Raw genomic sequence first — 14,897 nt, forward strand, 5'->3', positions numbered from 1 at the left:
TGCCATCATCATTTAAAAAAAAAAAAAAAAAACAAAAAGCTTGAGGAGATGCTGGTTATTAATCCAGATATTTACAATATAAAAATCACTCCCTGCTCTGCAGGATTTTCCCTGAGCTGCTCTGCATCGGGAATTGAGCACGCAATAAGCGGTGCTAAGGATCATCAGGACACAAGCTATTCTGCGGTAACACACACATCGGTAGTGTCCCCAACGGCTCGTCTACACGGGGACATCGGTGCACAGCGACTTCCTCTCATTTTCGCACACCCTACGTGCCATAGCATGCTCCACTATGGAAGCGGACCTCCTTCCAACATCAGGAAGGAGAAAGCATCCATGAAGGCTGCCGCCTTTCCTTGCTCCCCAAACTACATCGATGGATCTGAGCAAAGCTCCTGCCTCCCCGTAACAATATTCTGACTCTCAGAGCACCAGAGCTACAAACCCACTGCTATTACAGAGCTCACGGTACTCTTCGCACACGCTAAGAGCACCCCAGTGGAAGCCCAGTCTGGTGGGGCCATCGTGGCACTTACACAAGAAAGCAGCAACACCCTCTCGGCATCTGCACCACTGAAGGAAGATTTCCTCTTGCACAAGCTTGAAATGCTGTATCTACAGAATACCGCGGCATCCTCTTTCCTCGTGGTGCTTTTAAAACTGTCCCTGTCCCCTGGCTTTTAAAAATGGCCAGCCGAGGTGTGCAAGATAACCAGGCACTGGGGCTGCTGCTGGAGATGCACCTACAAGTTACGTGGACAGATAAATCCCAGCATCATTTCAGTTTCTGCATTTATTCAAAGCTTGTTGCTCTGTACAGACCACCAGCTCCTTCACCACCAGGGAGCAAACGGTACAATTGGAGGTGCAAACCACCACGGGACGAAGAGCTGATCTACCATCAGCAGACTGATGAGCCACCCACGTGTCACCAGCGGTGACAGCCACCCTGCAGTAACAGCAGGCCACTGCTGGTTTGCTGTAATTTCTTTGATCTACAAGTCTTGGCGTAGTTTTTCACACTGCTTCAGAAAAAGAATGTTTCTCACAGCACCACTGATGGTCACTTCTGCACTCTGAACCTATCCTTCTGCTTCAGCTCCTTTGCAGTCAGCCTAGGAGAAACCAGAGATTTTAAAGACCTACATCAGGTGTCCCAACATGGACATCTCCGCTCGCCGCCCAAGTGGTTTCCTTACCAAAGCCTGTCAGCTTCTCAGGGTGACAAAAGTCTGCCAACATCACTTCTCCGTGTCTCCTGCCCTCTATCTGCCCCTGTTGCCAAAATGGAGAGGAGCATTAATGCCAACAACGTGGAACCAGTCATCATCCCTCTGCTGCAGCTGTGCTGGAGGTTGGAAGACAGGTTGTGAGCGGCAGCAGCACATCAAGCTGGAGACCTTTGCTTTACTAATTCACAAGGTGGAAAAAATTCTGAAGTAAGGACCGAGGAGGACAGTCCAGCTCTTCCATGTTACACTGGGAAACAGCGGACAGAGAACGGCTGCTAACCCAAGTGTTGAGGTTGGTGGGATGGGGACTCAGATTGTACTTCAGCTGCAAAAGCGTGGAGCTGGTGGGGACACATCTTCATGGGGTTATGAAGCGTGGGAGCTCACTCCAATGCAAGGCTGGTCTGTGCACAGTCTGGGTTAATTCTGCAGTCAAGGGCTAATACAGGTGACGCAGAGGAGCAGTACGGCAACCAGCGGGCAAGCCGAGCCAGCAATATGGAAAACTATCAAGCAGAAGCATAGCCAATAAAATGGAGAGTTTCCACTCAAAACTGCAAGGCACTTCACCAATTCTATGCCCTTTGCTACCACCGGCGCAAAGCTGTCTGGCAGCTGCAGGAGAACACAGAGATACGCTTTGTGCAGACTTGCTGCTGTCCACTGTGGACATGATGTGCCAAACTGCTCACTGAGCTCTGCCAGGAGCTCCTGCCTCCACAGTTCTCCTAACAATCCGCAGCCTGCTCTAGACAAACATTTTACCTTGTAAAGAAATCTAAACAAGCCCATGCAGCTTTTTCTCCAAAGGTGAATTGGGGAACCTGGGTACAAATGGTGTGGCGAGCAGGCTGAGGGCTGACCTCCTCCCATGGCACAGTCTGTTTGCAGAAAAAATGCCTGGAAAAGGATGTCTGTGGCTTGAGAAAACGGAAAAAAGGCTTGGCCAGAGGAAAAAAATACAAGCTGCTGTAGGATCTTTAATGTCCCAGCAGAAAAGGTACAACTATACATTTCAGAGGCTTATTTGAAAACCCAACATAAGAAATAACTTCCATAAGTTGCTCCTGAAAAATGTACCTGCTTCCTTGGGAATTAGCTGCCCCTGCTAAAGATGTCAACTTGTGCTTCTGGGGAATCTGGGTATTAAAAGCCTGACGACTGCACTACAAGACCACCCATGTTAAAAGCTCCTCTCTTACAGATTACTTCAGATACTTCGGAGTTGAACATCGTTTCCAGGTGAAAGATGTCATTTCGAGCACTGTGGTTCTCTCAATTCAAGGTGCTGACCCACCAGGAGAGTATCTCCGAAAGCCTGCCTCTGTTCAGCATGGCAGCTCTCACACTATCACTCTGCAGCCTCAAAGTCACTCTTTTAACTTGGACTAGGCTAATTCACCACGAGCTAATGCACGTGGGGATAATCTGAGTTCACCCAGCAGCAAAGCACGGTGCAGAGACCCAGGCAGCGCACGGTGCAGGACGTGCTGGAAGCCGTCAGCGGTAGAAGTCTCCTTCTGTTGAAAAGTTTGGGCATGCATGGACAGAGACACCTCACGGTTAAATTATTTTCTGGTTGTGTAGACTGAATTCTGTCAATTAAAAGATAAACATGCCTGGCAATTCAAACAAACATCTCAAAAGCACTGCAGTACTACTGTAAGGGAGCAGTTACTTAGTAATGAAATATATAGATATAAAGCGTTACCCACTGCTATTGAGACAGCACTTATGACAGCTCCCAAGTAGCCCTGGATGAACTTGGATGTCGGAGAAGGCTTTGGAGAGAAAAACAAAACATATTTTCAATAAACAAACTTCTGGTTATTAAAATGTAACCAAGCTTTGTTTGTTTTGTTTTCGTTTTATTTGTTTTAAACCAGAGACAGGTTTAATTTTGTCATATTGTTCTGTGACACATGGTCTGTCATCTAGCAGCGGCAAAAGCAAGGAAAATTGTGGCCCAATGAACAAGGTTAAAGGGAATGGAAAATTAATTGGCATTAAAATTATAATAGTAGCAGCTTAAAGGAAGTATGTGAATGAAATTCAGCAAATGGTACAAAATTAGCATTCTTATACACTAGTGATGAACCCCAAACTCTCCACATTAAATATTTGTCTTTGAAATGTTATCTCAGTGAGCTGGTTGGTTTCCAACTCAGCTTCCCGTCTCGAGCTTTCCACATCCCGACATGGGATGAATGAAGGCTGAAGCGATGGAAGAGAGCAGGAACAGCCCCACCACTTCCCAGCACCACTGCTGGTAGCACATATAAAGTCCTCGGGAGACGGCAGCGTGATCATGGAGCCACGTTCTGCTACCCAAAATCCCAGATACCATTTTGCTTTGTGCTCATTTACATATCAAATTAAACCATTTCATACCAGTTAGAACTATATACCGGTTCAGCTCAAAGGCATTGAGCGTTACTTATGTGCCTCGAGTGATTTCAAGATCCTCATGCCATTTACAGCTGAGGTTTAAAATGTTAGTCTACACAGGAGAATGGCCAATCTATAAATTCATCACAGTGCCGACTCCGGAGTTTCTATTAACAGCGAAGAGACAAGACTTATGTTTCCGTGTCAAAACAGACCTAACGTGCTGCACGCGCCGCATATGTTGGGTCTCCTCACCTTTGTCGCGTTGCGGTTTGCATAGTTGACGCAGGCATTGTGGCTCTGATTCAACCACTAAAGAGAAAACAAAAAGAGACAGGCATAAACATAACTTCACAAAAATTAAAAAATCTATAAACGTGGGAGTGCTGCGGGAAAACTCATCTCCCTTTGGACCTGCTCACAACTTGGCACCTCTTTTCAAAGGCTCATGCGTGTCCTACGTCTGATTTAATGCCCTTCAAAGTGGGGGACAGAAGTCCCAAGGCACCCAGAGGGCAGCTCTGCTTCCCTGTACGCTTGACGTGCAACTCTTCTCCTGGCCCAATCCACCTCCACACGACACCTCGGTGCTATTGGTCTTTATTTTCATCAGCACCACATCCATACTGCTCTTAAGACATAGCAGTAAGCCCAGCGGCCATTTCCTCAGTCACTTACTAAGCTCCATGGTTCTCAGAGGGTCATAGGAGGCTTCAGCTGAGGAACAGGAGATGAGCAGATGTACCATCTTAAGGATACGGATGCCACTAAACCGGTATTTCTGTCCACAACTTTTTGGAGCAGGATTTGTCACCAAAGCAGCGTGGCAGCCGCTGGGGATGAGTAGCACCACACTCCTGAAGGGGTTTTGCTCACAGCAACTGCTGGCAATGTAAAGAAAATTACAGTTTTCATCCCCAAAACACCATGTTCCCAGTTCAGAGCGTGTCAGAACTGGAGTCCTCTCCAGCTGTGGCCAGAACTAAGATGGAGGAGGAGGAATGAAGTGAGGGTGAGGAGAGAGAGTGAAATGAGGCACTAAAACACAGGGATCAGCCCAGTCATTGCCGAGTTCATGGCCCAAGAGCACGCTTTTCCTGCTGACCAGCTCTCTAGCCTGGAACTTTGAACCAAGCAAACCTTGCTTTTTTGTTTTCTTTAAATAATAATTTAAAAAAAAATTACAAAGTCAGCTTGCCAATATATGCTGGAAATCTGCCTCAGTTTTCCAGATGCGTTTTTTTTTTTTAACCCCCACAGCTCATATCTACATTAGCAGGTCCACAGGACCAGGCTAGTGCTAACCTGAGACATGTACATTTTGGGCATCAGCAACAACTGCTTCACTGTACAAGCCTGCTCCTATAGGACCCAGTGTTTGTTAATGCAGTAATATGCGTCGTCCCTAAATCCTATGCTATTTACCCAGATAAATCTCCTTTTCAGAGAGATGTAGACATACTGCTCAGATATTGTCCTTAAGCTAGAGTTTAAGCTGTCTCTAGGTTGAAGACATCCCCACTACCCGTTTCTTGACTCCATCGTCTTCCCAGGACACCCTCCTGGGCTTTTTGGGTGATGCCTCTCTAGGTTGCTATTCCTCCTACTTGCATTTTCCAGAAAGGGGTGACCCACATGCCCATAATGGTGGAGGGAAGAGTTTGAGAGCCACTCGTCAGGCGGCAGTGGCTCAGACAGGCTACGACTGCCGGACTTGCCTACTATGACCTCATCCTTGAGTGGGCTCGTTTTGGTTCTGCGTTTGAAATATTCTTTCTAGTTTTAAAAGGATTATTCCATCCTTTTAAAGCCAAAAGTTTCTCCCAGCTACGCCATGATGGTGGGAATAGGAGCTCCTCATGTAAGCCATTTACAAGGCACCCAGCCCAAGCCAGCTATCTGGGCCGGCTCGCTCCTCACTCACGCAAGAGTAACTTCTCCGAAAGCCAACTCTTTCCACCGTAGAGGTCTAAAAACAGGTGAGGCAAGTTGCCTTCAAAAATATGAATGAGTCTAGATGTCTCCAGCCACCATCCCACTCCCAGCAGGTAAAGCCACATGGCACAACTTACAGCTAGATACACCAAACCACAAGGTACTGGCACGTACCAATATATTCTCAATTCTGCAGTCTTTCTAACACACTAGGCAGATCCCATTCTGCTTTGATATTTCTTAACCGCATAATTCTCTATCATCACTTACACTGCAGACAATAAAAAGACATTTGCAACTAAAAATAAGTCTGAAAGTAACTTGTTTTTGCATTTCAGTTAGTGCTGAAATTATACTTAAGTGGGGTGTTTACTATGGATAAAACTCATTCACGTGCACGCTTCCTCCCCTTACTCTTAATTCCCAGAATTTTAATGGGAAATAACACCAACGCCTCCCTACACAGACACTTTTTTTCCCCAACCCCCCTGCAGCGCACTGAACACAGAGGTTTTTGCCTTTGCAACGCACAGCTATTCGCAAAATTCCTTGGCACGGAGCCTCCCGCGGCCCCCAGCCCTGCACTCACGTTGCACTTCCAACGGGAATTCACCAAGGAAGATCCCAACTACTTGACAGGGTGTCTTCAAAACAGCAGATAAAGGGCCTACATTTTCATGGAAGTACACACTATGCAATCATTTACACCTGTACAAAATGGGTCCAAAAAGCTGATTTTGAGATCCCAGGCTATTTTGCATCTCCCTTGCAATGGCATAAATTGCTGGGTGCTGGAAAGCCGACCCAATAGTTTGTTTACAGCCCGTTCCAGACCTACCAAACCTTTCCCTGATTATATCCAGCCACATCATCTCCCCATGAACTAAAGCACTGCCAGTGCAGAAAAGCCACGTGCATCAGTTTGTCCTCTAGACACAAGTCAACGGCCGCTTTCCCTTCCGTCACGTTCTCCACCCGTTCAGTGCACGGTGGCAGACGAGTGTTACCTGCCAAAAAACAGTGGATGCCAGCGTCTGGTTGGGCAAGAGGAGACCAACAACCTGCAAGAGAAGAGATTTTTCTCATTAGCAAATGCATCGTTGGTTTGCTCTCAGTGCTCTTCTAGGCACGCAAACAGCAAGCTTCTTTCTAATGACTTGAATAAATTACCTTCATTTATGGCTTTATTTCGTTATAGTTACTGAACTTCCCTTCAGCCTATTGTCTCTCAATTTTCCAGTGGTGAAACTGGGTAACGTAGCTGCCCGTGAAAGCTTTACATCTTTTATTATTGCTTGCAACACACCTTGAAAAAAGCCTGGCAGCAGATACTGTCCAAAGATTAGTTCATTAAAATATAATTAATTCTTTAATCCAGGTATTTCTAGAGAAATACAGAAACGTTGCATGAATGCAAGAGTTCAAAGTTGTTACTACTGGCAGTGAAGAGGGGTTTTCTTATTTTCCTTTGGCACATCCGCTGTTTCAAGCACAAGAAAGAAATCCGATTTGAACATCTGAAGACAGGAGTGCCACCTGGAAGCACATGTGCTCCTGTTTAGGAGCCTGAATTTTGTTTTAAGAGAAGGGAATTGTTGATGTGTCATATCTGGAGCTGCGAAAACTCCTGCTTGGGTTACGAGCTCAGGTTGATGATCGCCGTCTCCCAGAGGCTTAGGGCAGCCTGTCCCAGCACATCTGGCCAGGTGCTGCCTGCTGCTGCGTGAAAGCGAGATGCCACAGGCTTTGCAAGGTCACCCACCGCAGCACCCAAGGCCACACACGCGTACGTTGCCTATACAGCCCTGAGAGCATCCTTGGGACGTCTCAATACACCTCACAGGCACACCCTCTGCAATTCTTTAAAGGCTCCATCTCTTACAGAAAACGCAGCCAGACTCCTTCCTACCTTGTTTCATGGCCATCTTTCCTCTTAAAGCATAAGAAGTTGAAGAAGAGGAAAGGGATGCAAAGCAAGGGGACTCTCAACAATAAACCCAACAAACACGGCAGGAGGATGAGTTCTTGGGTAAGAAACAGGTAAGATGACATACTTCCTAACGTCATTGCCCTTTTCTCTCATCCTGCACCTTAAATGTCTGATAGTTTCTGAAGAAGATGGGCTTCTTGTTGCAAAATCACACTTGCATCTTTCTTAAGAGTATAAAGACTGAACAACTTTTAATTCCAAATACATTTATTTTCAGGACACTCGTGTGAACTGAAACGTCTTCGAGGCATCTGGGCAAGAAGGCTGTGAGTTCACTCCCACGCTCAGACCGTCTTCTGCACCATTTTCTTTAAGTTTATCCCTACAGAAGCTGAGAAGAAAGAAAACTTCCCTGTCAGAGCACGGAGAGCCTGCTGCACGGAGGGCTAAGCTAAAGCCATCTCCGCACATCTGCAGCGGCATCAGTTGAAGAGGAGGCAACTCTACGCTTAAGGACGTAAGAGAGAAATAACAACAAACAAAAGGGTAATAGGGTTGGGAGGCCTGATTTCATTTATTTTTCATTTCTTTCTCCTCCTCCTCCTCCAGCTTTTCCTCCTACAGCCTTTCGTGAAGTTACAGCTACTTTGTACGTTGGCCGAGTGCCAATCTGTGCAATTTATACTAATTTACCGCTTCCATTCAATATGCGGATCTTGTCATTAATTACTCCGTTGCCGGTCTTAGCCAAACGAATTCAACAGGCGATGAACCCCCTCAACCCAGGACTGACTTACGCCCCTGAAGCCAGCGGGCTAATGAGGCTCCGGAGGAGAGGGAAGTCTGCAGGCAGCTACTTACATTATCAGCTGAAGCTGAGCGCCGTGAAAAATAAAAGAGGAAAATAAATAAATAAAAAAGAGCACCCAAAATCTGTATGACTGAAAGAGGCACGTTTAAATGCAAACTCTCCATATGTGCAAGAGTCTGTCAAGAAATGTACAGTTTCACTTTTAATTACTGTCAGGGGAAAAAATAACTAAAAAGGAAAACAAAATAAAAAAAGCTTCTAAACACTAGAAAAGTACCAGCTACAAAATTTAATTGCCTATCAGGTGTGAACGGCCCTCCGTGGCCCCAAAGCCAAGGCTAAAGCTGCCGCTCCGACATCTGTCGGCTCTGAGCAGCCCTGCGGTGCGTTCGCATTACGAGCTCTCCTCTTGCAAGCCCCAAGTCCTGCCTTGTGTGTCAGAAAGAGTCATTTGCAACACACGGGTCTTCTCTACACTCTTCAAAACTCAACAAGACCCCCCCCCCCATTTTTAAATGGCTCAGGAAAATAAGCTGTAGGTGGCAGCTGGGAACAGCAGCACGGCTTCAGCTCCATCCTCACTGCCCGAGTCTTGGGCTGAATTTCCTAAATGCAGACAAATCTTCTTCCTTGGAGCCTTTCATCCCTGGGGTGAAACACAAACCCAGGGTAAAAGGCTACAGCCCAGCAGCCGCCTGGCACATCTCACCCCTACAGCAAAGGGAGATAATGCGAGCGGCTGGAATTGCTCCCTCCTGGACTGAAATCTAGGTGGGCAAACCCAAACTCTCCCTACACTTACATATACTCCATCCTGTTCTCACTCTGCCACTGCAACCGATTCTGGGGTCGAACCATAAACCTGAGCTCGGAAAGGACGGAGGCTAAAAAGAAAAGCAAACAATTGCAACTTGGGGAAAGAATAAACAGCCGCAGGATTTGGTTGTATCAAGGGAGTAGCTGCTTCGGCCAGAAAAGAAACGATTATTTTCAGCAAGACCTTAATCTCTTTCACAATGAGCTAAACCGTACTGAATTATTTTGCATTAGCTATAGGCGGAAAAAAAAACCCAACATGTATATAGGTAGCATCATGTATTGACTGATAGGCAGTAAACCTGTTAATTCATAATCTGATCACGTTTCTGCCAGAATCTATGCGGGTTGTTTAATTGACCCCCGAATACCGGGACAATTAGCGCGGGTGCAATGGCACGCCGGCACGGCTTTGCGGGCGAGGACAGCCACGCTCGCTCAGCCAGAGCCCACCGCAGGCACATTAAGTCTCTCTTGAGGAAATCCCATCCCCCTATGTGAAATGCAAGACTCAAACTGTTTTTATGCTAGAGCAGGCTGCCAATTTTGTCACTAAATTTCACAGATCGATTGGCATAAATGTTACATTTTAATTTTAACATTTGAAACGTTTGGGTTTTTTTTTTTTTTTTAAATGACAAGAGGTTCCAGTTTATCCTTTACAGCTAGTGAAATTGGGCTCATCTGACAGCTCTCGGCTCCTCTGACAGCTCTGGATTTGGGCCGATTTCATTGTCAATTTGATCGTTAACTCATTTTTGTTTAACCTTTTCTTTTAAAATGCCCCATACAAAGTTACCACCAGACCCTTATGCACGACAACAAATAGTAACAGCCGCGATGATTTCTGCTTTCAGGTGCTAGCAACCCCGCTATCGCTGTTTGGGAAAGGATTGTTACCTTTAAGCAAGTACTATTCCACAGTCCACCAGGTTTAGGAAGATTAAATTTAGCAAATTTTGCTCCTTCAACCATTTTAATATGCATGATCTAACAAGCTGAGCCAAGAGCTGGTGGCTAGGAGGAGCAACTACGTTCTGGCATCAACTTTGGGTGATCTGGGGCAAAACTGTGTGCCTCAGTTTCCCCATCCATAAAATGGGGTTAATTAATTTTTCCTGTTCCTGAAGACGAGATGAGTTTTCAACATTAGGAAGACAGGCAGAATTATCTCCCTTCTGGCTTTCGCTATCGAGAGCACCCAAATGCTTACAAATTTCACAATAACAAGTACAAACTAAAAACGCCCTTAGCAATAACCCCACAGAAAGCACTCGCCGTTTTAATTAATCAAGACGAGAGCGCACGACACCGGCCTCGCCGTGCTGTAGCTCGTCACGTTCAGGAAGCGACTTGTAAAACATGCAAATGGAAAAAAAAAGTGTCCAAAGATGAAATCCGAGAGTTGCAGAAGTTGCATTTTGCAGGCAATGAGCTCATCTTGGTCTTCCCTTTCCAGAAGGGAAAGATAAAGCTGAAGACGTTGCAGGGGGCTGGGCGAACGACTCAAATAGATAAATAAGCTCAAGCACAACGTCCACAGGGCAGGTTTTACAGGGCGAAGCCCTTGCTAACGTGCGATGGAAAAGGTGGGAACCCTGTGTGAACGTGTCGCGAGGAGGTAAGGTGGAATTTGGAGAACCGTCTGCGAGTGCTAAAAAATGCATTTCTTGGTACTCGCAAACAAAGCGGGGAGAGATGTTAAAATACTTACGATGGGTGTTCCAAAGGGAATGTAACCTATTAAAAAAAAAGAAGAGATGCATGCATTTTAATATGCAGTTTTGGGATGGAAAAAGATCACATCTAAGACATCTACCAGTTTAGGGTAGAAGCCACGCCAGGCATGACGGGCTGCACGCACTTCCACCAGCTCCGTACCACCACGGGGACATCTGTGGACCTACACCTGATGCACCAAGCATCAACTAGAGACGCCTCCTGATTTTTGCCCAATCTCCTTCCCATCCTCTGTTTGCTTTTCTTGGGTTGCGGTCTAAGAGTTTCCCTAAAACTTACAACATCTAGACCCTAAAGTTTACTCCAGTAAATCCAGTCTGTGCCAGTAAGTGGTATTACTTCAGAGGGCATCATGTTGTTGAGCTGGGCTAGGCAGCCAGCAAAAACTCAAATCAGCGGAAGCGAAGGGATGACAGCTCAGACCAGGAGCTGTTCGGTCCGGACCAGGAGGAGCTGGATGATGCTAACTGAGCTGACCTAGTGGCTTGCTGCCACAGAAAGGGGGAGATCCTGCCCCCCTTCCCAAGCTCAGTCACGCAATCTGTTCCCTCCCTCGTGCCAGCTCTGTTGCTCATCAGACCCTCCCACAACCTACCCTCACTAACCCAGGAGAAAACTCTCCAGCTTTCTGTGCCCCCTCCCCTCTTGTTGAGCCTGGTCCCACCACGATAGCATGCTGAAGACGCTCATGAAGCCATCTAACAAGCTGCAGAGCCCATGCCAGTTAACGAGCAGGACCATGCCACCATAGGTGGGACCTCTCTTTTTCACCATCTGCTTTATCAACCTCTCCGCTAGGGATTTTATACCAGGAGAGCTCATTTATTTCTACGTCAGTAGAAAAAGGAACAGGGTATAAGCTGAAGAAAGTATATTTGCATCTCGGAGGAGAGAGGGATTATTTTAATCACAGGTGTAAGTTAAAGCGCTCTATATTAGAGATAAGCTTTTACCCCAAATCTTATTGAGCACCACAAAAATCAAATGCTTCACATTTTTCCCCTGCTAAGTCTGCCAATTTTTGTGCTAATTATAATTCATCTCTATGACTTCCACTAGAAGGTCTTAGAGCATTTTACCAATATTACTGAATTAAGCCTCACGGATCCAATTTACAGTCAGAAAGGGCAAAGACCTGAGAGGAAGAAAAAGTAAAGAAAAAAAAAAATACAGAACAAGGCAGCAAAGCAGGGGATCCCGGCTTTTTTCCCCTCCACTTCACTCTCAACATCATTCTTCTTCAAAGAACTGGAGAACAAAACCCACCAACCCTGTTAATTTTCCCCTGTGCCCAGTATCCAGGTGAAGATGTTCCCCCAAAAAATACGGAAAAGGTCCTATTTATTTAAATAGGTCCTTTGGGAAAGGACCAAGGCTGCACTTGCATCCTCAAGAGAGCTATTCAACCCACCACAGAGGTAGCTGTGGACCCGTGCATGGCAGAGGGACACCCCAAAATGGGAAGGAAGAGGTGACAATTTAATAATTAAGCAGCCTGATTAGGCCACGGACAAGCTGATCCTTCCTGGGCTCCCAATGCCATGGCTATTAGGTACCACTGCAAATGGAAAAACAGGGCTCATCCTATTCTCTTCTGGAGAGTAAAGCCCTAAGCTGCTTGTTGGGCATCAAGCTTTGCTGTTTACTACAAAATTCAAATGCCCATTACAGTGATGGATACCTCAAAAATGCCAGAAAAGACATTAGCTTGAGTCCACGTTAAAATATCTGAAGGAAAGGAGAATATTAAGCACTAGATCTCACGTAGGCTTTAGGATCCTAATTCTCCCTGATTGCAAAGGGATTTAGGCATTTGAATTCCTTTCTGATCTTGGTCTCAATGTTGACAAGATGTAACTCAAAAACAGGAAGGGAAAAAAAAAAAAGTTTGTACAAATTCCCAGTAAAATTAATGATTGTCTGATCGGGACATACTATACCTGACATTCGGAAAGGCATGAAGATGGTCTCGTTTGTATCGGGGTGGATGATGGCCTGTAAAACAGTCAGCAAACAGACACGGTGAAGGCACAGCAACAGTTGGCAAGGCGCAGCGAAGCCAGCGCTCAGCCTCTACAAATAGCACCTTCAACCCCAGAGCACCGGGGGACTTCGTGCGTCTCGGCACCCTCCTTGCTTTTGCAGCTCCGACCAAAGGCAGTTATTGTTCGGCAGCTGCCACAAAACCTCCTCCTACCGCTGCTTTCCCCTCTCCTTAAATAATTTAGCGTAAGTTAATAATTTACAAGTAAATAATTTAACCTGAAATATAGAAAGTGGCTCTTTCTTGGTACTGTAATGTCCCCAAAGGCCACCCGCCGCTGTACCTTAACCCGGGGGGGGACATGCAGATTTAGGAGGGGAAAAGGGAAACCTATTTTCTGTCCCCGATGTTTTCAGCATCTCCACCGAGGTGCAGCTTAATGTCCTGGCTGAAACTCTGCCCTGGGGAAGAAAGGAAAAGCCCTCGCTGTGGCAGAGGGGCGGGGAGGGCAGGACTCCCTGCTCGGGAGGGAACGAGGGTGTAAATCACTTTATGCTGCTCGTGAAGGGGAAGGGTCGCGGGAGAGCCCCTGTAAGGACTCGTGTGGCTCAGCCACGGCGGACGGATTCAGACCGAGGAACATCTTCCCCATCTGCAGGTATGCATGAGCCCGCACGGCACGTCGTAGGAAACCTGAAATGCTGCTTCAGGATCCGGCCGGGTTGGGGTAAAAACGTGCAGACACGGCCCGCTCCGGTTGTCACCATAAGGGTCACCCAAATAAAATCCCCTCACGTGCCACGGGATTTGGATTTGCCAGATAATTCAACCTTTACGTGTATCCGCGGCTTCTCAGCCAACGCTGGTGGCTGCGGACAGCCCAACCTCCCCAGAAATCCTAAATCGGTTTTACCGATAAACAGACAACAGAGCTCACTTGGCCCATTTTTACCAAATTTTACAATGAGCCCAGGAGGTTGCACCGGCATTAACTGGCTGGGGATGAAAAATCAATCCCCAAGAGATCTGGGACTGCACAGGAGGAAGGTACGACACAGTTACAAGCCTTACCAAAGAACTGTCAAACTATTTTCAAAAGACTGGAGACAAGAAATCTCTTGACTAGACAGGAAAGAGAAAATGAAGACATCAAAATATATAAATACAAAAAAAAAAAAATCAGACTCTTTGGTGGCAACAGTGCTCTCTGCATTTACATTTCTGTGGCAAGACAAAACAGCAACTGGCAAAGCCAATAATGGAGGAGAGGACAGCATCGGTTAGCAAAATGGAAAAAAAGCAGCAATAGTTGAAAACAGTCATGAAATATAAAAAAAAGCATATTACCTGCTTTATTTTTTGAGCTCCCCACAGCTAGAAAAATAAAAGAGAACATTGCATTTAAAAAACACGGGCAGTGTAGTTTTATACCAAACCCCAAATATTCATCTTTTAGCTGCTGTAGTAAACGAACGGAGGGACTGCTGTAAAACAGACTCATTTTCTGCATCCTGCCAGGATGTATTTAAAGATCCCTTACACACACCGAGCTCCTTCAAATCTGTGTGGCCAGTAAGACCAGCAAGGCAGAGAAGATATTCTTTCTTATGTTGAATGGTAAGAAAGAATAACGACAGCCAGACTTCACGCTCTGCTATAAGCTTTACGAGTCGAGAATTATCTCGGTAACTCTGCCGCACGTAGATCTGAAGGTAAATTTAGCACAGCCTCTCCTTGGACGAGCTTCCTGCGGAAATCGAGGCTTGCTGGGGAACAAAGGTGGAGCAAGCCCCGCAGGGAAATGCAAGAAGTATCTCTTCAAATAAAACCTGGATTCAGAATAAACCACCGCTAGTTTTCATTTTTCACAAGGGAAACGCACCGAAAAAATGCTTGTGAAGAGGAAAAATCTCATTTAAAACTCTCACGAGCGCCTACTGTTATTTACTGACTGTAATTCAGCAGCATCAAAACACCTCAAATCTGGCTCAGACAGCGGAGATCTATGAGCACGGAGGAAGAAACATCATACGTGAGGTGCAGGTAGAGCTAATGAGT

The 14,897-nt window shown here is 46.1% G+C and overlaps 1 protein-coding gene across 4 annotated transcripts in view; it reads right to left on the minus strand.

The window, feature by feature from the left end:
* Positions 1-14,897, minus strand: part of SFXN5 (sideroflexin 5) — a 107,246-nt gene that overhangs the window by 53,351 nt on the left and 38,998 nt on the right. For all 4 annotated transcript variants that reach the window (XM_075148341.1, XM_075148339.1, XM_075148340.1 and 1 more), the window contains 6 exons: positions 14,187-14,213; positions 12,796-12,850; positions 10,830-10,855; positions 6,566-6,619; positions 3,879-3,935; positions 2,951-3,016 (listed from right to left, as the gene is read on the minus strand). In XM_075148341.1, coding sequence (XP_075004442.1) covers positions 2,951-3,016; positions 3,879-3,935; positions 6,566-6,619; positions 10,830-10,855; positions 12,796-12,850; positions 14,187-14,213 — 285 coding nt within the window. The remainder of the gene's footprint in view (positions 1-2,950; positions 3,017-3,878; positions 3,936-6,565; positions 6,620-10,829; positions 10,856-12,795; positions 12,851-14,186; positions 14,214-14,897) is intronic.

Source organism: Calonectris borealis, chromosome 4 (assembly GCF_964195595.1).
Source record: "Calonectris borealis chromosome 4, bCalBor7.hap1.2, whole genome shotgun sequence".
NCBI classification, from domain to species: Eukaryota; Metazoa; Chordata; class Aves; order Procellariiformes; family Procellariidae; genus Calonectris; species Calonectris borealis.